The 25,651-nt window shown below is 39.0% G+C and overlaps 1 protein-coding gene across 5 annotated transcripts in view; it reads right to left on the bottom strand.

Annotated features, from left to right (window-relative positions):
* SATB1 (SATB homeobox 1) overlaps positions 1-25,651 on the bottom strand; it is a 93,401-nt gene that overhangs the window by 26,415 nt on the left and 41,335 nt on the right. For all 5 annotated transcript variants that reach the window (XM_074861336.1, XM_074861328.1, XM_074861350.1 and 2 more), the window contains 4 exons: positions 20,923-21,034; positions 17,868-18,322; positions 9,243-9,455; positions 705-860 (listed from right to left, as the gene is read on the bottom strand). In XM_074861336.1, coding sequence (XP_074717437.1) covers positions 705-860; positions 9,243-9,455; positions 17,868-18,322; positions 20,923-21,034 — 936 coding nt within the window. The remainder of the gene's footprint in view (positions 1-704; positions 861-9,242; positions 9,456-17,867; positions 18,323-20,922; positions 21,035-25,651) is intronic.

The following is a 25,651-nucleotide window of genomic DNA, read 5'->3' as shown; positions in this document are numbered from 1 at the left end:
TTGCTGATTTCCCTCTTTTGCCACTAAACTTGACAGAAGTTCTTCAGTAGAAGAAAACAGAAAAGGAAACTACAAAACAAAGGCTTAAAACTGAATATGCAATATATAAGTATGCACACACACATAGGTAACCAAGCAGTCATTGTATTCCACAAAGATCATACATGTTTTCTCAGATGTAACTTGTATAACTGCAATTTGTTGGTTGGGTTTTTTACCGTTGTTTTTGACATGGAGAGTGCTGCCCCATTTCCTTTGCACAGCCTCACCAGTGGGTCTGACTAAATATTTTAGCAAAAACCAGAACCTCATCATTCCTTATTACAGCACATGTCATTGCAAAATACCAAAGCCTCGAGATTAATTCAGCAGCAACACATAGAGCTCGCCCACAGCTTCTGCCACATCCACACCAGCTAAGAACTGATGAACCTGATGCTTTCTGAGCCATGCAAGACCCACGGGCGTGCAGCGAAGGCATTTCGCTGGCAGGGAAGAGGTGGGGGGATGCATCTCAGGAAGCCGCTTCTGGTCAGGGGTAACCAGAGGTTACCTTTGGACTCAGCAAGGAGCTCCATGTTGTGGTACTGGGCTGGTGTGCTAACCCAGCTGCTTATTTTAACTCACACAGAAACAGATCAAAATCGGGGCAGGAGGAAATAATCACACAGAACAGGGAGGCTGTTGCGCCCTGGGAGCTTTACCTGGCTTTTGGTTGCCGCAACCTTTGCAAACAGTGCTTGAGACACCTTAGCTCTCTTCATTTCCTGCTGAATCTCATCGTAAATGGAAGCATTAATGTTCATGGAATTATTTTCTGTTTTTCCATTCCTCTCTGTAGCAATAGTAGCAGTTTTGACCTAGAAAATATATTTTATGAGACATTTTTCATTATGAAAAAGTTATTTTCTTCTCTTTCCCTCCCCAAGTAGTTCCCCTTTCCATTTTATTCGTTTTATTCAATCTTGCTCTGATATTCTTTCAGCTTTTCAGAGACTTAACATTATAAGTTATCTGTGGTTCAGGCAACTGGGAAACAAGAAAATTCAGCATATTGTAACAAGTGAGAGCATGTGAAATAAGAGTTATTATTAACTGACCACTATGAATTTTAATGTCATAAAACAAATTAGGTGGAAACCTGTCAAACAGTCTTGTAGAGACTTGTGAATCCTTACATGATTTCTTTGCCCCACACAAATTAAGTGAAAATTGTAAGTGCAGCATAAAAAAAATCTCTAATGAAATAAAAACCTGACAGATATATCTTGATTCATGCCTTATGTGCAGTGCACTCAAATGCATGATAATGTAGAAAAGTTGTGGCTTTAGATTTAAGTTTTTAAAATATTATCTTATCAGTTTAATTCTTAATCTGTTTTTAAGAAAGTGATAGTTTAGAATAATGCATATTTTAAACACTCATTCATGAAGTCAAGATAGGGCTTTCTTAAAACTATTCATTCTAATTGTATTTCACTTACATACATCAAATATTTATTCTTCTTGCAGTCCAGGTTAAAAAAGAATAACATGAAAACAAGACAGAATGATTACACTACCACCGCTATGCTACATCTGCAGCATTAAGGAAAACAACAAAAAATACATCAGTAGTGACATGATGTGCAGAATACTATTCTTTCCTTCATCCTCCGGAAATGACAGAAGTGATGTTTCAACACCATGAATCATCCCACCAAGATTACAGTGCAGTTTCTGCAATATCAGTTGAGAGGTGCAAAAAATCAGCAGGTACTCAGCTTCTCCTACAATACTCTCAATAGTTAAGGATAATGTCTTTCTTTAGCAGCTACTCTTGCAATGCTTGCCCAAGATGAGTGGATCTAATGGACCACTTAATCCTAAAGTGGACCACAGGAAAGGAAAGACTGGATTTCTGCCAAGAACCCAGAAGGTGATGATGCAAAATCAAACCTTTAGACTTCGGTTCAAACCTACTGGTTCATACCGAGGTTGTTAAGAGCTGAATTAATTTAGCCATTCAGAAGTTACACATCTAGTCTAAGTTAGTCATTCAGGCTACCTCTAAATCTAATGGACAGAGCTTAGCACTTCCAGAGGGTGATTCAGCCTACTCTTAAGTACATGTCTAAACCCACACTTTCACTATCAGTTTAATCCAGTGCAAGTCAGCATCTTCCTGTGCTCTAAAGTCCCTTGAGGTTCAAAGGGAAATCATGACAACATGATAATTCATCTTCTAATCTCACTCTCTATGAGCTTTCATATGTCACTGGTCTCATGATATGAGAGTCAAAGGGTTTGGGTGAGAGATGTACTTAGGCAAATCATCAGCCCATTTTTTTCTAGAAATGTCACGCTCAATTTGTGTTAACTATCCTCCATAGTGCTTTTAAGATAAAATAATCTAGCCCAGAAACTGGGAGTGCATGCCACTTTTGCTGAGCCTTATTTGTCTATTGGGTGTTTCAGGAGCTGTGCTAACACATGCCCATTAGCTGCAAGGGGCAAAACCCCAGCAAGAACAAGGCATCTACACACACTTCCGCCTGCCTCCTTTTGGCAGGCATTAGCATTTTCTGGTGTCTGAAAACAGGAGTCCTAAATAAAAAGGGAAACGAAGAACATGGCATAAGGTTTATCCCATGATTTGCTTTCATCTGAAAGCAACCGGCAGCTTGAGGCGTTTCCTTTTCTGCAGTCTGACATTTTACAGGTGACACTGCAGTAGACAATGGCCAAGCCTGGGCCAACGGCTGCTTGGAAACATTTGAGGCACCTCGCAGTGGGCAGCATAGGGAGCAGCACCACAAACCTCCCTTCCACCCACCGCAGAGCACGAAATGCATGCCTCACACTGGGCAAATCAGCATGGGGCTGCAAGAGCAGGTGCATCTCCTGAACACCATACAGTGAAATTGTTTGAAAATTACAAAATCAGTGGCAATTTTATAACCTTTAGATGAAAAGGACTCGCTAAAAGATAACTGACAACCAATGGGGATGTTAAACATACCACTGGAGACAGCCTTCTCTGCTTGCATGTAAAAATCAGGCTAAGCTAAATTAGAAAATGAAAAAGAGATGGCTTTGTCAACACACCTTCTTGGACCTCTGGTTTAAAATTTGGCAAAGTTATTTTAGTCCTTCCCAAAGAAATAATTTCTAACTTGAAACTAATCTTTGAGGGTCCTGACAGGAAGATGAGGAAATGAAGGTATTCAGCTAGCATACACAAGTCCACGGTACCTTTTGGGAAGGAAACACTTTGCTCTTGTGGTCCTGATCGAAATATGTCTCTCTTCTGTAAGCACACTGCCTTTCTGATTGCTACTCAGCTTCAAAAGACAGCTTCACATTGAGGCAGTACTTCACAGACCACTTAACTGAGCTGTGGACACTCAGATCATCAAAAATCAAGACTCACACATCACGTTGGAGACATAATTTAAACTGCGCATCTTGGTACAAACTTTTCAATGCCCAATTTAATACAGATATGCATTTAACACAGGGGAATTACTGAAAATCCTCATTCTGGTTGGCAAATCACATCTATCTTTATACAGGTACAACAAACTTAACAGCATCTAATATGTCACTGAAGTTAAAATAAACCAACAAAACTCTATTGTCTTCTGTTGATATTGAATTAGGAAGTGAACAACAGAAAACACTACTATCTGCATCAAAAAGCCATATTAGCCCAAAGAGCTTCAGGAGAATAAAAGTCTTAAAGTTATAAAATTATAAGTTTGAGAATTATCGAGGGTTGTTGTTCACAGCCATACCCTCTCCCTCTACAATTTACATCATCGGCCAAGTACAAAAATTCTTCCCCACCTCTTAATAATTTCTCTTCAAAGATCAGGTATAGACTGTGGCTGGATTGGATGGACCATTGGTCTGCTCTGGTCTGATGAATTCCATGCAATAATGCTAATTAACCTCTTGGAGAATATCCATACATAAAACTGTTTCATAATTTATACATAGCAAGCATCTAGGCTGTTGTGTTGAATTTAGAATTGAGTTCAAGACAGAGGCTGTTTGAAGCTGGGTTGAAAAAACACCCTCCTCCTCAAAAAAACCCAACAGAAAACAAAAAAGCCCTCAACAGTGCAACTTCAGGACTTGGGAGAGGAGGTGGAAAAAGTATTCATTTTGGAGAGAAAAACAAAACAAAACATAATCTCTCATCTCATCCACACTTAAGCACAACCTCCCACCCCACCCACGCCTACAGCCACATTTTCTGGTTAGGAAAGAAACCATAGATCAGCTAAATTTTTTTTTGACACTAACCAAATTTTGCAAACACTAACTGAACAGGGGAGCATTATTTTACAAATGTAACACACTGTGAATCAGAAATTCATTTGGCCATTTTCTTATCACCAACCAATTAGTCTTTTAAAAATACTTGGAAAAAAAATAACACATCCATCCCCTCTTGGCCTGCCTAGATAGATCTTCTTATCAAATAAGATTGATTACAGTAACAAGAAGTTCTGGATTAATTCAATTTTCCTAAACAAAGGAGAGGTTGTTATAGAAGGAATAACCAATCTGAAGAGGTTTTCACAAACATGGAAGCTCATTTCTTCCCCATCAAAACTGAAACACAAAAATCTTTTATAACACATTCTCATAAGTACTGTTTTAGCTTGGGAACAAAAATCTTCTTTAATCCTGGTTTAGCTTTTAATATTACATCGTACATTAAAATTCATAAAGTAGTTCATTCCAGGCAAAACAAACTACTTTTCAGTTCTGCTCTGCAAATAGCACAGGAGGTACAATAAATGCTGTTGCTTTCAGAACAGCTTTTATCAGGACAAGGTTTACTACTCCATTATTACAGTGGCGCCTGGAAGTGCAGTTATAGTTAAGTGTCAGGGTTTCCATTAACTCTCCTCCATGGTGGTTTTTGCGGGGAGGGGGTGAGAGGGTTGCATTTATTATTTTGTTCATTTTTACTTTCATTAAAATGCAATTTGGCACAAAGACTATCAACCTAAATCTCAAATTTTGCAGACTTAAAAATAAAAATGGTGCTGGTGGTGACGTATGGCATGTGCATGTGTTTGAATGCCAGGGCTCCACCGGGAGCTGGTGTTATCCAGAGGTCCTGGCAATGGAGGTTCACTGGTCCTCAAACACCAGCAAAGTAGTGTCCTCCTCAAGACCAGTCTTTCAGGAGTGGCATCCTATCTCTGGGACCCAAGCTGAAATTGCTTAACATGAAGGAACTTTAATTTATCTGTAGTCAGAGGGAGGCCAGGATTATATTTATGAAAATGAAGGTTTTTGTCAATTGAGTACCCAGAACCATGACTCATGCAAGATTTGTGGATACTTCTTAAAACATTGCCTTGTTAAAATTCTATTCTGCTCTTGACGTTACAGGTACTCTGTTTTCACACAGGGTGATGATAGGCCCCAAGAGTTAGCAGAAATTTTCTTTGGAGAATATGAACGGTAAGAAAGATTTCTTCCTCAGCTCTGCTGAAATGGAGATTACTTGTCCTGAGAAGGAAGTGTTTATAACTGCAGGATGGCTAACAAGCTTTAACCAGAATATTTTTGAAAATAAAATCTGTGACTTGGTCACCTGTCTTCATCGTCCCCCCAGGTTGTACTAAGGAGGAGGGAGTCCTCTTCCCCCCAAACACCAAACTGCCCTGATGAGAGGAAGAAGCCATCCCTAGCAGCTGCCTGGGGAACTCCATCCACCCTGAACATAGCTCCACAGTCAACTCCCTCTGAAGTATCTCCACATCCTCTCATTCCCACAGAAAGTGTAACAGACCCATCCTCCGAACTTCACTTAGGGATACCCAGAAAGAATCTCTGTAGGGTAATCTGCAAGATGAAGGTGTTGAAGAGGGGAAAAAAAATAATAAAAGAAATAGACCAAAAAAAGGACCTTTTTTTCTTCCTTCTAGGTTGGAGAGGTTGAACTATGTCTCCATGCAGTACCTACCTGATGGAGATGCTAACCTCTATAAACTCCACTGCCCCAGGAAAGAGCCTGCCAGACAGGCATCTGCCCCAGGAGGTGGCAAGATGAACAATGTCCAAGTGAAAAATCCTTGTGTACGCCGTTTCCTCGCGCTTAGTCCGCCAGTGTGGAAGATAGTAGCAGACTTTTACAACTTGACCAGCTTAGAGGGCTACACACGTATCCCAAAAGCTCATGCATTAGAGGCTAATGATTTCAATTAAAAAAAGAAAAAGTAATATTTTGCTTTTTTAAGTCAGAGAGAAAGGGAGAAGTAAGGGGGACAAAGAGCTTCTTAAAGGATTTCAAAAAAGAATTGGAAACAATCCAGATACATTAGCTCAAGTAGCAACTAGTAAGAATGCTGTAAAAATGAGATAAATTCAACACAGTTCCTACTAACTCAGGCACCAGGGTTTATGCTTGGTGAGTTTCTACTATCCTATCAGACCTCCAAGGTCACGCTTTCTGTTTTTGCATGCAACAGTATGCAAAATTCACACAGAACAAGCTCAGCTGCTAAATGGTTAAGTCTGCTCTACTGTCTGGCCACCAGTTGGCAACACAAAAATGCAAAATAGATCCCTTTCAGGATGTTTATTTTCACATCCTTCCGAAACTGATAACTTGCAATTGCAAAATAAACCTTCATGTGTGGCATATTAGCTCCCATTTTTCATGGTTTCATAGTTTAATTGTTTCAAATGTTACACTGGTCTAAAGATTTAATATTAAATATGTTGGCTCTTGCGTAAATTCTGTTGTCAGGATAAACGGTCTGTTTTGCCTTTCAATGGTTATCCAAGAAGCTCACAGCTAAACTGGAAAAATATGCTGTATTCCTGTACAGTGAACTTTAAATAATTGCTTATAATAAATCTAGTAGTAAGGACACTAGTAGTTTTATTTCCTTAGTATCAAATATTCAATAAACTGTGGATGTTTGGGGGATATCAGAGTAGTAGTTTGCATTAATAATTTTGCAGTATCCTGACTATAATTTATTTCTGCTACGATTTGTAAAGTTATACTTGCCAGTTCAAGAACTAGAATAATTTCGTTATTATTTCTAGCATTAAGTATTGTACTTATGTGACCAACATGGATATTTCAATTTTCAGACTTAGGGCTCTGAACACTTAGTAGCAGGTAGACAGTGTTACACCTGTTTATAGGTGGGTAATTCTGGCAACACATAAAAAGGTCGCACAGAACCAACTCAGAGGTTTCTACATCCTTAGTCCATCCACTAGGTAAAGCGCATATGTTTTGCTGAATGACAGAGAACAACATAACCACTAGAAAAATAACTGTTTTGTTCTGCAGACCTCAAGTATTAGTCTATATGGTTTCCCTGTTAACCTGTTTTCCTTTTGAAAAGGATCAAAACAAAACCGTATGCTGTTTCCACTTTGAACTGTCGCAATTAGGTTAACTATACTCCTGACTCCCACTAAAAAAATGAAATGTAATTATGAACAAGAGCACAATAGAGACAGATAGATCCCCCCATTCCAACCCCTAAATTTGGACTTACAGTATGTTTTGTCAGTTAAGAAAACCCCTAAGTCTCACTTTCTTTCTGGCTGCAAGGGATTTATACAGTTTAAAGTGTGAATTAAAACCAATACAAGGACTACCTCTGGCTTGACATCCTTCTGGAAGGTCCTGTAATTAACTCTGTTCTTTAGCTGTGAAATTGCCCAAGACCACTTGAGACAGAGTGAGACATTACCTTGGCAGAAAGAGATAAGTTAAGAAGGAGGGTTAGCCTCTGCTCTGAATTACCTGGGCTGTGGGAGCAGGTACAGATATTAAAAGAAACTCAAATGTTATTTTAAACACAGTTATCTATATTTAACTATTTCCCACTAAAACATTACTATGTAAATAGATTCTCATCCTTTATCTTGAAGAGTATCTTTAGCGGATTTCGCAGACTGAACTCAGTTAATGATAACAAAAGTAGACTAATTTAGCACAGCCTGTTCTTTCTGCTAAAATTTTTTTCTCTTCTTGTGAAAAGTACTGCAGCAGGTCAAAGTGATCTTCTGTCCTCCCTCTTCCTACAATTTTGTTATTTGTTACTTTAGTGTGTCCTTAGTATCCATTAGCTGCAGGAAAAGAAGAAAAATAATCTTGAGGAATTTAAGCGTTCAGAATGGGTATGGAATATAGTCATAGGCACCAGTCTAAGCCTGGTTAGAAAAAAATCTGCTCTGTGTTTATATATCCAACCATCACAAAATTCCTACAATCCCAAAGCCTTGCTTTGTATAGCAAATCTGGACTGTGTATACAACATGATTCCCACATATCTGCAGATCGGTTTGTTTTGTCTTTGCATAGGTATGGACCCTGAGCCACAGCAATGCAGAGTATTTCAGAAAACATACAGGTTTTTTGAGTGTTTCATTCACAACTACGTTTCTTCTTTGTGGAAATCCTGTGCATTCCTATGGCTCACATCTGTAATTTTCATGTACTCTAAAACCAGCATCAGAGTTTCCTTGGTAGACACAAGGACTACATAATTGAATTTCTGGATCCCACTCTATCAGATAATTTTATAATTTGGGGAGAATTAAACCTATAGTCCCACTAGATTTTACACAAATCAATAGGAGTTTCATTTGAACAAATACTAAATGAAGCTTTAATGAACATATCCAAATCTTTCAGAGCAATGCATATAGCAAGTCTGTTGTGTTATCCAGTTGTCAGTAGCTTGACCTGGTGAAAGTGTGCCCAGCATTTTGGGATGGAGTCTTCTCTCCCTCATCCCTTTAGTTTTACCTGTTCGTTTTCTGGAAGATAATTTCTAAGGCAATACGATGTAGTCATACTTCTGCTTTCATTCCCAGTCAGTTCAGTGGTCCAAATCCTTCAAAATCCCTATTTGAACCTCTAACATTAAAAACAACACCTGAGAATTATAGGAAAAAAAAGACAGCTAAAAGCCAGCATCTTCCAGGCCCAGAAAAGCTCGTATCTCAATAAAACGAGCAGAAAACACTGTAGGGACCATAATGGATAGAATTCATCTTAAAACTAGAAAATAGATAGTAATAAACCGCTACTATCATCCATTATATTTCTTAAATTTAATTTGTGATATGCACTACAAACAACGATTCTACGAGTGTTTAAAAATGCAACAGTAAAAGCTTTCTTCTTTTTAAGCAAGGTATCACCCAGCAGGACGGTGAGAAAACACAATGAGCAAATCTCAAAGAGAGAGAGAGTGGTTTACTTGTGGAGGCCGGCTAGGCGGTGTGCTTATGAGAGGTGCGGGGCCCATTGCAGAGGCTGCATTCAAGCTCCTTTCCCTTTCATCCTGGTAAATTCGATCTCGTTCGGCTTCTGGCAGCTGCAAGAAGTTCTGCATAGCCCGAAGGTTTACCAGTAAGGACTGTGAGGCAGTCTTGGGATCCTCTTCCTTTCGGAGGATTTCTGAGAGCAAGCCCTGTAGGGAAGGAATAAAAAAATACACTGGAGAGTTAGCCTAGGTGAGTGCCTGTAAAACTGTGCTCTGCAACACCACTGCTTATCAGTCCTCTTTCTTCTTTCCACTGGGCTGAGAACGAGAGCATCAAATGCACTATTCACTCCACATAGGAATATATTAATGGCTTTTTAGGTAGCAGAGAAGAGAGCCTCAATTGTACCCTTAATTTTATTAAGCATCTGTTTTACATAGAACATAAACTGAATCTGCCTAATAGGTCTCCTTCCTTTTACTGGCTTAACTTGCCATGAAATCTTTCACAGTCGACAGACAATCACAAGACATTAAGAATAAGTGAAATACAGATACAGGCATGACACCGGGGTGTTCTCAGGCTTCCCAGACAAAACACATAGCCAACCTAAAAAAATAGGTCTCCACATTTCTAGCAACTTAAACAGCTCTTTGAAAGGAAGTGATATTTCACAACTAATCTGAGACAATAAACTTGCAACGTTCCTGAAGTACTGCTGAACTGACTCAGGTCCATAGTTTTTATAAGTCAGTATTTTCTTTTGAGAGTTGCATATTGGAGTTTAACAACAAGTGAGGAAACTCACTGTTGGATCCCAGTCCATCGCCTGGGTTATTTATTTAAGCACCTGCTGTGCAAGTCCCATTTCCTAAATCCATTTACCATTATTGTCCTCTGACTGCTTTCAGAGTCCAGCCACGACAGATAAAATGAGCACTGGGGAATCAGAGGAAAACCGCATACAGGGTGTCCGTAGCAGTGAGCCAGAGATGGGCAGGCTGCAGGCAATAGCATGCCGCCAGCGGCTTGTAGAGATCACACCAGGTTTCCTATGTAATCATTTCATCTCAGATCTCAGCAATGGAGCAGGTCTGGTGGTCTGGGACACCTCATTACTCTAAAAGATGAAATATTTATGAACCCGTGAGTGCAACAACTTTAATGTCAACAGGTTCTTGAAAACTCCCCCCTGCCAAATTCTCCTTTTAAGTATGTCAGGCATACAAAATGCTCTACTGTCTTGAAGTAACAAGGTGATGATAAGAAAACTAACTTTAGCAAAAGCAAATGTGAACTTCTTTTTAGAATAAATGCTGTTGCCATGCTGGGACAAGGAGAGGGTTCATATGAGAGGCTTTTATTGCTAGTATAACAAGGGAACACGGATGTGATTTTAAAGAAATAACACAACCCAATGTTTCTTTTCCTAAAGAACTGTTGTAGGTTATTTGGGATAATGAAAGGGTGAACGTAGGGTGGGAGGCAGGCAATAAAAAAACTAAAACTAAGAGAGGCAATCCTGACTGAAGACGTCCTTTCCTAGGGGAGTGCAACAGAAAGCTACAGCCCAAGCATCAGCCTCCTCTGTAGGGAAGTCTGATGCTCACAGCACCTATGGAAGTTGTCACCTCTCTCAGAGGCAAAAACTCCTTATGAGTGTGCTGCTGCAAAGCCACTGCACTCAAGCAGCTGTGCTTAGGTAAGGTCAGAGCCCACCCAGTGTGGCTCTGAGCTCTGCATTTGCCCCGTCACCCCTCCATCTCTCAGGGGCGATGAGGACAGAGGTGCTACCCACTACCCTGGGGCCAGTGCGGACCTCATGGCCCTGACTGTGCTTGCACATATAAGAGGGAAATGGGATGGAAAACACAAAAAGTGTTTTCCAAAGCACTAAACTTGAAAAATAATATGGAGGAGGATTAAAAAAATAAATAAATAATCCCGGGGGATACTTTCTTACCACTATTCTTCATCCCTCCTCTTTTCTGGTATCCAGGCAGAAACTACTCAGAAGGTAAATAAATGAGTTACAGACAAAAGTGGCATTTGGATGGAGTATAAGTTTTAAATTTTTTCTTAATGATTAGTCTAAGAATAAATTTATTTATTAATAAATATGGAAATTAAATTCTTGTCTACCATTTTTTTCTAATTCTGGGTACTCAAACCCACCGTTACTATTGCTTGTCAGCGGTAGGGTTACACAACCCATCCTCCACAGGAGGCAAAAAATTATTCTGTGCCGCTGAAGACAAGGCAAAGCTGTCTGCAGATGCATGATGGAGGTGTAAACACATGTGATTTCTGACTGTTACTGTGCTTAAAACAGCCACACCAGGATTAAAAAGAAGAAAGAAAAACTAAACTCAAGTGGACTGATCATCTGCAGGAGAGGAGACTCCTTACTAACAGCCAGCCTACTGTCAGCCACAGGAAATGTCCTTGAAAAATACTTTAGCCCATCACAGAAAATATTTGCTCATATGAGCCTTTGCCACAAAGTGCGCAGCTAAAAAAAGCAGAAAAGGCTGTTTTTCTTGTATAACTTTTCCCGCCTCAGTGAAATATGTAAACAAAGAAAATTGGGGTTTGTATTCTTCCTGTGTTCGTCAGTATAACCATTGCTGCAGGACACCTCTTGGTGATTAGAAATGCCATTAAGTATTCATTCCCCTCTCCTTCCCCCATCACTGCCATGACTCTTTACATGAGCTGGGAGCAGAGCAGAGGACACAGATGCAGAGAGAGGAGGGGAAATGAGAGATCGGGGAGAAGACAAGGAGAAGGTGTTTGCTTCTAGGAGCTTTGAACCTAAAGGTCAGAATATGTGAGGAAATAACATGAAAAATAAGGTGTAGTACCAGGTGCAGGCAAAGTGTTACAATACAGTTTGCCTGCTTCAAATATTACTTCACTGCTACTGCTTCAATTTTCTTAGCACAAAACTTCAGCTAAAGATTGTTAGACAAGATGTAAAATGGGAAAATCCTAGAAAGAAAACATCAGCTCTCATATCCTGCCCCAAGCTGATGGGCAGAGATTTACTGTTCTTTTTACCAGGCTTGAACTGGTTTGCCAAGATACAAGTCCTGGTGTAATCTCCTGATATTGTACCTCAGGTTGCATAAAAGTTAAATGCTGTTTTGCACACAGATTACAAACACAGGCTCAGAGTCTTCCTCACTGTTCCTCCCTTCTATTATTTTCACACTGGAAATGTATTTGCTTAAAATGTTACTAGGTCCCACTGAAAAAAGAAAGTTTACATGTCATCACAAGTATAATTATTAATTGCACAAAAATGTTCAATAAATATTATCAGGGCTTTCAATAGCTAATTATGAATTCTTTAAAAATGGATATAAATGAAAGTGTCTGCCAATATGAACAAAAACACTGCCTGTCTGGCCCCCAGTTTGTCTCCTCTTTGAACGTAATCACTGATTCAAACAGATTTTATCAGCCTGATAGAACTTCAAAGCTCCCAGAAGAAAAATGCAATTTGCCCAAACCTCCCCAAAACAAGCAGAACATCCCTGAGTGCTATCCCTTTCCATTGCAGGGTGCTCCCATCCCATGTCCAGGTGGAAGATTATTTGCAAGCTCCACCCACAAGCCTGGATCCCTGCCAAGTAAGTTACAACCAGACACATTTATCTATGTCGCTTAGTAGCAAGAGGAGAGCTGTCATGATAGTGTAATAGCACCTTTTTACCTTTTATTCAATAGTGATATGGATAGTGTGCTTTTTCTTAAATTACACTACGAAGAATTATATGAATACAGTGGCAATTTCTGTTATACTTAAGCAGGCAAATTTCTCTCTACCACATAATTTACAGAACTCAAATTCAATAAAACATTACATGATGGTCCATTACTGTTATCAATTTTGAATAATCCATCTTCATTTTTCATTTTACTGGAAAATAAAGTGTGCCAAAGACAAAGTGGAAGAAAGAAAAAGTGCCTCAGAAGGTGGTTTGTGTAAACTTAGATTTTGTTTTAAAATTACACAGAGCCGTTTACTGCATCCAAGTGTTCTCCCTCGAAATAGCAATTGCCCAGAATTAGCATGAGCACAGTCCTAAATACACAGAATTTTTCACGTATGAGAAAAGGCATTATATATGAACGAAAGGCAATGTATCCTGGCAGCTAATATTTTAAACAAGCATGGGGGTGAAGTAGAAAGGAGGGGGAGAGAAAAGGTATCTGACAGAAACACTGCGAAGTACTCAGGAACCTTGAGATGAAAAACTGTCACTGGTGGGAAGAAGAAAAATTACAATAGTCAGACATGGCAAAAGCGGCAAAAAGCACTCCCCCTCCTTTCGCGAAGATGGAGCTGAGAGGTCACCTCCGTACAGCAGCACCCAAGTTCATGCAGCAAATGTTATGGTTGAAAGCGTACACAAACAGAGACAGGCAGCCCCAAGTTACAGTTCCAACCACAACCATGACTAACACAATTCCTTGCTCGCGCAGTACGTCTGCGCCACTCCACCATGCACCAGGTTAAGCTACGTCTTCAAGTCAAATGTCAGACTTGCTTGTGGGAACCCAAGCTTTCCATTTCCTGACTCATGTTTACATTTACAAACTCACATCAGAAATGGTAGAGGAGTCTGTTTATTTGTTTAGGGCTCCAAAGGTGGTTCAGCCAAACAAATGCCGATGCTCCACTCCAGCTCTCTCAAGAAGAACAAAACAAAGTAGGGAACCTCCCAGTTTAAGCGCAAATTTGCAGGGGCAGGCTGAGCCTCTCTGCTGACGGGAGGCCGTGGCAGAGGCTGGCACAGGGCACTGCACTTTGTGGGGCTGCCCCGGTGTATCGGCGCCGTCACCCCATGGGCTGCTCGGTGCCACCCAGGCCAGCGAGCTGATGACAAATGCCATTTTCTGGCCAGCAAAGTGCAGGAAAATATTGAACACGCTCTTTCAAGAGAGCGGAGGTGTCTGCACAGTGCACTGTCATCAGCTGGAAAAAATACTATGTTTATTAATTCGGTTAAATGGCAACTGAAACATAAGCAGCTCAATTTACCAAAATTACCCTAGCAAACAGAGAGACCGGAAGAAACATTGGTAGCCATGCTTGAGGTGAAACTCAGAACTGCTAGCACAAATCCTGACTCAACAAACTTTTCCATGGTGCACTACAAAGAAGTGCTAAACGGGATTCAGTCTGTTTCTTTGCAGCCAGTGAGCTGGAATTGCAACTGCTAAAGGACAAATAAAACTTCAGACACCACTGCACTCTGAAGCCTTCCTAGAAGGACCACTGTGAAATTTCTCATGGGAAGAGGTGTTCCACCCCCTGAAACCACTTCTTCTCCCTACAGCAACTGTTTGATTGTGCCTGTATAGATGTTAATTTTCATTCAAGTTATAGCTATCTGGACTCCTCTTTGATTAAACCTTGCAAGGTACATTCCTGGGAACTACGCATTTTTGAAACTACCATTTTGAAGTTAAGAGTAGGGGAGGATTTATCCAAGAAGATATTAAGGACACCCTTTCAATTTTCTGAGGTTGCTGGCTGAGGGCTTTTTTCTGCCTTATAAATAGATGATAATTAAAAAAAAGACACCCACCCTAGTTTTCAGAAGTAATTTTACCAAATTGTTTCCTTTGAGCTGGGAGGAGGTAGAAATACTTCTAGTCAACTTTTTTGCTCCCAAATTAAAAGTTCTTGAAAATTAGGGCCAAGTGTGGAATTACCACACTAAGCTGGTAGAACCCACCTTCCCATCCCAAACCACCACCAAATTCTGTATTCATATTGCAGAGTACAAGTCTGTAAAACAAGAGGTGCCAACATCTTCAGCCAACTCCACCGAAGTCCATTTTTATTGCCAAAACATTAATCTAAAGTTTATAGTTCACTTCCTTCCTTAACTTTTATGCTGAAAGCAAATCTCTCCCCTCATCTGAAACCGTATCTCAACATGAGGGTTTTTTTGCACAGAACTCCTAACCGATTTCAGTGAGATCTTCTGCCTTTAGAAACTGATGGCATGATATGGTCCCTGGACAAGGCTCAAATACGCTTATGACAGTTTCAGAAATGTCAGTGGTAAGCCTGAGTTAGCTTTTTATCTCAGAAAACAGTAGAGGAATTTAAACAAGCATTTTCACTTGCTCTAGCCAAAAAAACAAACAAAAAAAAAGACAAAAGATATTACATCAATATTAGAAAATAACTTCTAAATAGCATCACTTATTAAAGTGCTGCCCTAATTTTAGTTGAACATGATGTATCCTTGAATAAGCTGTGATGAATTCCAAAGTACAGCGAATAGAACGAATTTAAATGTTTTCATATAATAATCACATATATCTTCACCTATGTTTATACTCGGACATTAGCTGCTACTTGGGGTAAAATGAACAATTTTCAGTTCTGCAAAGGTGAAATGTGCCTAACAACAAACTCCTCTGGATTTCAGTGGGGCTTCCCTTCATATGAAAAGTATGCTGAGATATTTCTTGGCAATGCTGAGGCTAATATCATCTAGGCTCCTAGTATTTTTCCCTTCTGTTACCTATGTATGCCACAATACATAACAAATACTACCAAACCTTACGCAGCTAACTGCAAATACTAATTTGATTAGCTAACAGAGCTTGTAGGATACAGGGATACTACTGTGTGTTCTTTCAAATAGTTTTGTTTGAAAATTGCCAGAATATATTACATATATATTTCGTATCTCTTCATGGGATTTGTTTTCAACGTTCATTTTGGGGTTTCCTCCCAGTTTTGGGTCACTGAACACACTTCACCAAGCTGGTTAACCACAATGTCTGTGGAAGAATTGAACTTTAAACAAATATTTAATAACAGTTGTAGTAAGAAAAATATACAGTAATCAGGAATCAGTATTTGCACTAGAAATCGGGTTCTACAGTTGCATTCATCACATCTCAAGAGCATCTTCTCATACCATGTCACATAAATTCAATGCTCAGTCAGAACCAATCATCACGGTATTTCAGGTAACAAATACCACTCTGGCACAAATGATAGATCAAAAGCTGTATGCAAAACCTGCTGACAAAAACTGAACAAATTTGGAGGAGGAAGAAAGTTGACAGAAAACAAGCCATTTCTAGGTAAGTCTGAGAAAGAAGTATATATATAATAAACTATTTATTTTCTGAATTATTTGCTTGGCTTTTTGTCCAGATAAGATGGCAACTGCAAGCCACTGTAACTTGAAGCTGCTATTATTATTTCAATACTTCATAGTATCAATAATTAAAATATTAAACACTGTATTAAACAAAACTCTATGTCAGTTACTTGTAAATATAACAACTGACACTGCCTGGACCTAACTTACATAGGTAATCCTTGCATGAGTTCATGTATCCCATGAAATTCTGTATGAAATACCCAGAACTTGAAAACCTCCACTGCTGTTAAGAGGAAAGAGACACACACATACAGAGCTCTACAGAGAATTCACACCATGACTGTACTTTCTTTTAGCTAAAGGAGGATGTAAAAATTTTTAAGACAATAATAATTCAGAACAATTACAAATGACATGCTGACTCAAACCTGGTACCAATGTATTTGAAACAAATTTTTATTCTCCAAGATATGCAGGGAGAAACATCAACATTTCAAGAGAAGCCCAAATTATGGTTTTTTTTACTACATTCTACAATGGACAAATGTTCCTTAAGTTGGAATGTAGAATCCAAAGCAAATTCACCTATGTCTTTTTAAAGTATTTCCTATTTTAAAAATTCTTATTTTATTTTCTGTTAAAACAGACTTCTACAATTTTGAGATCTTATTATTTGCATTGGATATACTGACATTTCTTCCATAATTTCTGCTTGATTAAATTCCATGCAACATGGCATTAAGTTAAATTCATAGAGCAGAATAAATTATAACAGGGTTAGCTTCTAAAACAGGTGTAAAAAATAACACATTTTAGTGTTACTTATCAGCTTTGCTAGGGCTAGCTTTTTCTGCATTGAAGAGCTAAGTATATGTTCTGATGTGGACACTGGCAATCTCAGCAACTACTGTTTTTGCAACAAACTACAAAAATATATGAAAAGAGTAGATGATCTAAAAATAAAGCTTTTATTTTTTTTAATCTTTTCAGAAGCCTGAAAAGATGTTATTAAGACTTTTGCTAGAAAATAATAAAAATAAATGCAAACAAGAATAAAAGACCATCTCCAGTACACCTGTGAAAGAAGACAAGCTGTTCAGTGCATGCATGTGGTCAGTACGGGTATACCTTTGCAACACAAAAGGCAATTTGTTGGGTGACTCTGTGAATGGTTCTGCATAGAGCTGTTCATTTCCTTTCTAGGAAAGATTCAGCTATGCATAAACCATCACAATGGGAGAGGAACCAAGGTGTCTGTAAGAATAGTGGGTATTTCCACAAACCCATCACTGAAGATTTCTGTACTGTATCAACACGGACACCGGTCCTACAAGGAAGTGTAGTTCCTTCACAGGAGCTAAGTGACAAGGCAGAAATGAGGAGAGAGACTTAAAAGGTGGTAAATACTAAATAACAGAGAGAGAAAGAAGAGACCCTTACAATTTTAAAAAAATTAGAAAAAAGACGACTGACCTGAGTTCGGTTAAAAGCCACACGTGCAAATACTGCCTGTGAGATTCCTGCTCGTTTCAGTTCATCACGGACCCACTGGTAGATTTCGGAAGACACCTCTGTGTTTGTTGAGACCTGCTGCTCCAACGGCTTGTTCATGGATCTACTGACAGGAGGAGGGTGGTTCAAGTACTGTTGGTTTAAGGACTGCTGGGCTAGAAGTCTGTTCACTGCATACTGCTGGTTCAGCAACTGGGCCATTACCAGCTGCTGATTTACCAGCTGAGGGCTAATGGGAGTAGATACAAGTCCAGGGTGCAGGTTTGGAAGCGGGGTCCGAACTGACGGTTGACTACCATGAGAAAGCTGAACAGGGGATGGAGGCTGTTCGGCTGTGTTCCCTGGGACCGGCTGCTGACCGAAGTTGACATGGTTGGCACCTTGCTGGGATAGTTCAGAAAGGCTATCCATCTCAACTATGGTGGAAAAGAAACATTGAAAAAGCCAACATAAGACTGAAAATCACAAACTTCATGCTCCTTGCAAGACATGCTAATAAAAATAAACAAATATAAAATGGTGCATTCAGGTTCAAGCTTACTGTACTCTTCAGCTTAGATCAGCAGGCCCATAGTATCACTGTTGTGGCTACTTGCCTTCAAAATTTACCTACAAATAATGCTGTAGTGAGTACTTTTTTAAAAAAAAATCCAGCAAACTGCCCATCATCATCACTGGGCCCTTGGAGGAACCAGCAGAACATCAGAGGCAAAACCACATGCTGGAAACCACGTATGGCAAAGTAGTAACTTCCTGAGAGTTTTGCAAAGGCGAGTGTGTGGCTGCAGAGCGCACCCTTGCAGTGATGGATGCAGGGGACTTCAGACAAGGCAGTAAGCAACTAGAGAGGGGGCAAAGACAACTGATGGGAAACCACTCTGCGCTGTAGAAGATGCAGGTGAAACGCTAAGTGCATCTGCGCCAAGGGTAAGGGGGGCTGTTATGAGAATGCACAACCCAACCAGAGAGAGAGAGAAGTCCCTGGTGACTGGTTTTGTTCCTCCCGTGGTGTCCCCACCATGACATCTGCAGTTCTCAGCCACTGGAAATCTGTAACAAGCAGGGTGGGGTGTGGACCTCCCCATGCTCTGCTAATTTCTAGATGCTGCATCAATTGTATGGGACTGCTAGGAACTAGTATAATTTATGTAAATTACACAGATGGGCTGCTTTATCTTGCAACCATGTATGCATGGTTTTTTCAGTGACTTGCAACATGGTTGAATTTTTTTCTTGTATTAACTCATCTGCCTTGACACACCCTCCTTTTTAATTAACAACACAGTTTTTTAAACTACAAGAGTTCTTCCAGCTCCCCTCTTGTGCATGATAAGGCAATATAAAATAACTCTAGGCTGATGTAAAGGAATCTCCTTTTTATCAATGTACGTCACTTTTTCATTTTAAACAATCTTAGTTCTAGAGCTTTAGCAATGCTGGTCTGGAAACAGCCTTAAGAAAATACGCTTTATTTAAAAACCATAACTCCAGTATCTTCACAAAAGCGTTGTAACAATTTTCTTCTTATACTAGTAAAGCATATTGTTTTAAAAAAGGCAGTATCTGAGCTTTTCATAGTAATTATCTTCACTAACAGTCATTCAGTACAAGACCACCCCTTCCTCCACAGGAATGAGGGCTGGAAGAAGAAATTGGCACCTGGATGCCAACCCGGAGCCCTGCCATCCTCCTCTGTCCTACCATGGGCAGAAATTTAAAAAATAAAAAGCAAGCCAGTTGTTCTGCAGAGAGGTCTGGTGTCCACAGCCTGGATCAGTCCCCCAGTAGAGCACCCACTGCTCCTCACCTGTGTGGCTCTGGAGGAAGTGCTGACTCTCCCCCCAGCATTAGGTTACACAGGAATAAACACACACACACGCATATGCACTGGCTTCACTGTCCCTGGATGAATAAACTGTGAACCTGTCTTGGCAGGTCATGCAAGGAAAATTTTGCAGGAACACTGCCACAATGGAGGTGGGAGAGGCTGCTGTAGAAAGGTCACCCTCCCATGCAGGTGCTCTGCTGCCTCACACATGGACCACCTGAAACCAAGCAAAGTCTTACCACCGACTTCGGTGGTCTCAGAAGATGGGTTCGGTGTTGCGTAGAAGATGCAGAATAGATAAAGGAAAGAAGCTGCCTTTTTTCACTAGCGGAAAGTAGAGATCAACCCAAGTGGGCCATTCACTTGGAATAGTAATTCAAGCAATTATCACAGAAGTGATGCATTGTCTTCATTACAGCCTTAAGCTATAAAAGGCAAGGAACCCGTTTTGGTAGATGAATGATTTTGCTTCAAATACTGAAAGCTAAATCAAGCTCAAAATTCAATCCAAATTGAGGTCCGGCTTCATTCTGTTGAAAACTATGTAGAAATTTTCTGACATAAAGTGTTCAAAATTACATTAACAGGTTTAAGAAATAGTTTTGAAAAGGGACAATACAGAAGGGTAAAAGCTATTACAGAATTAATATGTCCCACTGATAGATCTTCTTCTCCATTAATTTACTTGTGCTTACTACAACAAACAAACAATTGTCACAACTATTTCTTAACAGGAATTGAAATCAGGGTCCCAAAGTTAGAGAAAGATATGAATTTATAAAATTATAGCATTCTTATTGTAAGGCAGTAATAGTTATAGAAGCCTGTTTCTTTAAATATACATTAGCCGGAGCAAGAAAAAAATACATACATTAAAAAAATCAGTCCTTCACAGTTCCAGGAACAGGTTTTTTAAACAATTATTCTGGGCGGTAGAAGATCTCTAGATTTGCAGAATGACAGCTTTACATCTCTGGCAACCCAAGTCAGTTTGGCTGTTTCAATAGCAAATATTTATTTAAATGAATTCTTTCAGTATATACGTACTTTCTACATCTACTCATCAAAAGCTTCCTAAACTTATCGTGAAGGGACCTGGCTTCTTATATGACTGTGACAGACCTCAGCGTGACATATAATGGTATGTATCCACCATCACAGCAAATTTTTTTTTTTTTTTTTGCTTACCCATCATATCTTTTGCCTTCTTGAAATGTTTATACCACCTTCCAAATTCCTGACATTTTGCTGCTGAGACATTTGCATAGTAAGTGCTGTTCACAATGGAAGAAATCATACTCTGTGTGAAAAGGGGAGAAGAAAAAAAAACTGTAATACAGAGCAGTACAAATCAAAGCACAAATTATTTCAATTGTTGAAACCACTATATTTTTAGAGTTTGAGAACCATATCGCATTTTTAATCCTATTGTCCAAAGCCTTTTAAAAAAGTCATTAATTGAGCATAAGAGCAAACCAAGGTATATTGTAAATGGGAGCAAAAAAAGAAGATGTACTACAGGAAGAACAAAGTTATTGACCAAGAAACATCAGGCTATGGGATGGGCTCTGGACGAAGATGCTAATCTTGAAAGCGCATTTTGTTCGTACTGTTTCTGCTTTTAAATTTGATTGACCCTTTGTGTACCCACAGAAGTTTACAGGCATACAAATCCTACACTGAGTCTAAAAATGCAAGCAATGCCCCGTTACCCATGCCCATTCCCAGGGCAGACCCCAGAAAATTATAAGATGAAAGTTTACCTGAATGACCTATTAGTAGGATAAAATAAAGGGGTATATTGTAGAATAAAATATGTATGTAACAACCCAAAATGAACCCAGACTTGCTTTTCCTAAACAGGGTATTTTAAGTGATTCGCAGAACAGGCTTATGAAAAGCTCTTATTGTCATGTCTAATTCTGTAACTGAATATTAGCTGTAAAATAGACCAAAGGATGATAGAGATGATTTTTTTCTCAAAGGTTCTCGAGATATCAGATAGCTACAGTGAGAAATTTACCTTCTGCTCGGTTTTGACCAATTTTAAAATAGTGGAATTTACAATGCATAAAACTTTCAGTTCCAGTACATTCTTTTACAAAATCAATTAAGACTAAGCCTTGCAAAATGAGATAATGCTCCAACTTGAAAATTATGCTCAGTATATGATGTATGAACAACAAAATTAGCAAATGTAATTTCAATAGACTGAACTTTGCCACCCTTTAGATTTCTATGTGGAAAGTAGTTACTTTTAGTTTAACTACAGGAATTGTCCAGCATATTGAGAAAACAATTGACAGTCAAGAAGACAAAGCCCTGATTATTTTGTTTCTTTGCTATTCAGCATGTAGCACTTAGCTATATTTGTGCTTTCGTAAAATCGATGTACAGCATCAACCCTTTGTTACACAAACTGCAATAACCACTGGAAAAAAGAGTTTGAAGTAGAAATGCAATAAATATTACTATAAATCGTCTTTTATAAGGCTAGTTCAGCTTCTCAGTAAAAGTACCTTGATTACTGATCTTAGTGAAGTTCATTATAACCATTTTCTAACATATTACTCAGTAACAAGCTATTTGTGGAGGCTCAGAACTGCTAGAGTGAGGCAGTATTATTTTTGCCAAATGTGGATATCCTCTACTCACCAGGCAGCTATTTTAATGTTTATCTGAATCACCAAAATTCTTACCATTCCTTGATATTAATCTGGCATTTCTGAAATTAGCTAGAAGCCTTTTGTCAGTGGTAGAAAAGGAGAATGAAATCTTAATAGACTACTGCAACTCTAGCCTGAATGACCTGAACCAAGCTCAGCTGAACCCAATTTCAATTTCCAATATTGTAGCAGTATCATTAATGTCTAATACTTACAAAATTATTGTTTAAGCTCTTTTACAGATTAAACCATTTTAAACATGGGCACATGATACATAATGCATGATTTAAAAAGTCCTTCGGATCTGAACTGGTAAATTATATGAACAGACAGTTACTGTACATGCAAAACCTGCAGATCTGCATGTGCAAAATGGGGAACTGCACATGTAATGGGCCACCATCCCGTATCAGCTTGTGCATATTTTGTGGATGTCATTTAAATTTCAAGGTGGTTTTCTCTTACTTCACTTTGCCCCTTTCAGATATCTTCTCCTGCCCAAATAACTTTAGTAAGTATGAAAACATGTATATTAATAATAATTTTAGTAAACTACCTATTATTGATGAAGACGTTTGTCTAGGATTTCCTAGACCTCACTCCCATGTCATTTTACAAAGAAGATATGTCAATGACATGGCGGTTTGTGACATGCCCTGCTTCTTCAGGAATAAATTTAATGCAGTTACTTTATTTTATAACCAAATAGGGGACTGGTCTGTTTAAATAACACTGCTAGGAATTTTAGCTTCTTTGACACAATGTGAATTCCAGGCTGTGGTGGCTAATATTGGGATTTTACTCCAGCTCTTCAAAGTAAATAAAAAAACCCCACAGATATTATCAACACATTTTAAAATGAAAATTATCCTGCTTTTTCTTTGAGAACACTTCATGCAAACATTCAAGTGATATTACCTGCGCTAAGAATCCTCATCAGGAGGAATCAATGATTTATTTACTAATTCACTGAAGGCAAAATTTTACAAGCCAGATAAAATATTACTACCTTGTTAACTCAGAAAATAACTCGACAACATTGAATTTCATTGTTTCTATGCTTTATTTATTGTCATCAAACCTGCAGTCACATCAGTGCAGAGAGATGCACTTTGCTATAGAAATTTCTATATAATTCCTATTGCTGTAGAATTACTGTATGTTTCAATGGCAATCTACATATATGAATGCCCACCATGCTTAGGGCCTAAAACTGAAGATTAACCCTATGAGTTAGTGGTCTTTAGAGATCCATGATCTAGACTGGAAGCATATTGAAGTTTTTCTTATTTCCTGGGTCATTACACGTGAGGAGCTTCCCATGTCTCAGCTTATATTTAGCAATAATCAAAATGAAAATTATTGTATTTGAAACACATCATATTCAGGTACTACTGTACATAGGCATTCCTTATCTGTGAGGCACAGAGGCAGATGCTTTCCATGTACAAGGATGATAAATATAAATATATCATACAAATATTCAAATGCATCACATTCATCAATCATAACCTGATTTCTTTTTCACATGTTGCAAAGAAAACTGACAGAACGCAAAAACTAGTCACAGATCCACAGTCTTAACGTATCTCCCAGAAGTTTGTCCCTGAAAGTAAGTTGCGAGACCTCAAGATTGCAAATTTCCCTCCTTCCCCTCTCTTCATCACCCCCCCTCTCCCCACAACCACATCACTTGCAGTCCTGTTCTGAGAATCAGGAGATCTCATCTGAAATGGTGCCACCTTCACAGAAATCCCACTATTCTGGAATGATACCATCTGCTGCAGCCCAAGTGCTCTTTTTTTAGCCAAATAAGTTAATTATAATTAGGCATCCAACAACTGTGTGGAGGTAGGGGTAGAATTTGTTCTGAAGTTCAGCTGAGGTTCACCCAGTGTTGTTTGAACCAAAGCCCATTCCCTCGGGAAGATTAAATAACAGAGATTTGAAAACCAGACACTGTCATTTCTCAAAGAAGTTGGGGAACTCCCTGGGGAAATATCTAAAAATCTCAACGAGAACTCTTTTCATATGCCCATCAAATAGAACCCGGTAAAGCAGTAGCATCAGACACCTTTTGTACTGTGCCAGAATCTAATGCAAGGTGCATCCTGTCCTGCAAGACATGGGAAGGACCCAAGCCTTTCGTGCCGGCTGGTTGCTGCAGCCACCGCTGCAGGTGCTACAAGGGAGGCATTTCTGAGTCATTGCCTCTAACACGGCTCTCCAACCAGGTGAAGTATTGTTCGAGCATCGCTAAAAGTATACTGTTGTCCTTTTTGCAAAACAACAAAAACAATGTTAATCAGGTTAATTCAATCATCTAAACCAAAACTGTTCATGCTTTTCTGCCAAATCAACCAACCACAGCAAAATCTGTTATCAGTGATTGCTCAGCTTCCAGTCAAAAAAGCTTTTAACCCCCACAGTCCCAAAACTTCCCCTAAATAACCTTAAAATTATTTTTATATGGGCAGAATGAGATTGTTTTCATGCCTCATGAAGGGGTAGTTGGGCTGCAGTATTTACACAGAACAAATACATGCTAACAGACTTAGGAGAGAGCAACAGACACAGCAGCTTCCTAAAACAACTCAGCTGAATTAGATATCGGGGATTCCTTTGCAAATGAAACATATTTCTCTCAAAAGGAGCATTGTAACCAAAACTTATTTAGGCCTTCCAGGTTGTTTAACCAGGAAAAAAAAATCCGAGCTTTTTTGCAACTCATTCATCGGTGTTTAAAGCTTCAAGCCTGCTCAGTGGAAGGGGCAAGGGCTGCAACAACTTATTTACACAATTATCTAAATACGATTAAACAGCTGATGGACAAATATTAAACTGGAAAATGTATAGTCATTTCAGCTTAATGTAATCCTCTTTCTGTAAACACCCAAGATGATTTTTTTTCAACCAGAACAGTCCTGACATCTCATAAGCCTAAGGGTGAATAGCAAGAGATTGTTTTTGATAGTTATAAATATTCAAAAGACATGCAGACCATCTGCTTTCATAATACAGGTAAAGCAAGACTGAAATGGTGACTGCTGTATAAAAATGGTTCTTTTAACAAAGTCTTCCTCTCCTCGAAAACTATAAAGACAGATGTCAAAAACTGTTTACACAGGGTAATCAGGAGCGTGCAAAATGTAATATTCCTTTTACACACAGTGCTTGCTAAAGAGATTTTTTTTTTCTTTTTCTTCCCATCTGTGTGTTGCAACACATTTCTACAAGTTAAAAACATTTTT

The sequence above is a fragment of the Strix uralensis genome, chromosome 1 (genome assembly GCF_047716275.1).
Source record: "Strix uralensis isolate ZFMK-TIS-50842 chromosome 1, bStrUra1, whole genome shotgun sequence".
NCBI classification, from domain to species: Eukaryota; Metazoa; Chordata; class Aves; order Strigiformes; family Strigidae; genus Strix; species Strix uralensis.
The sequence above is the reverse complement of the archived record's forward strand: the minus strand, read 5'-3'. Positions and strand labels throughout refer to the sequence as shown.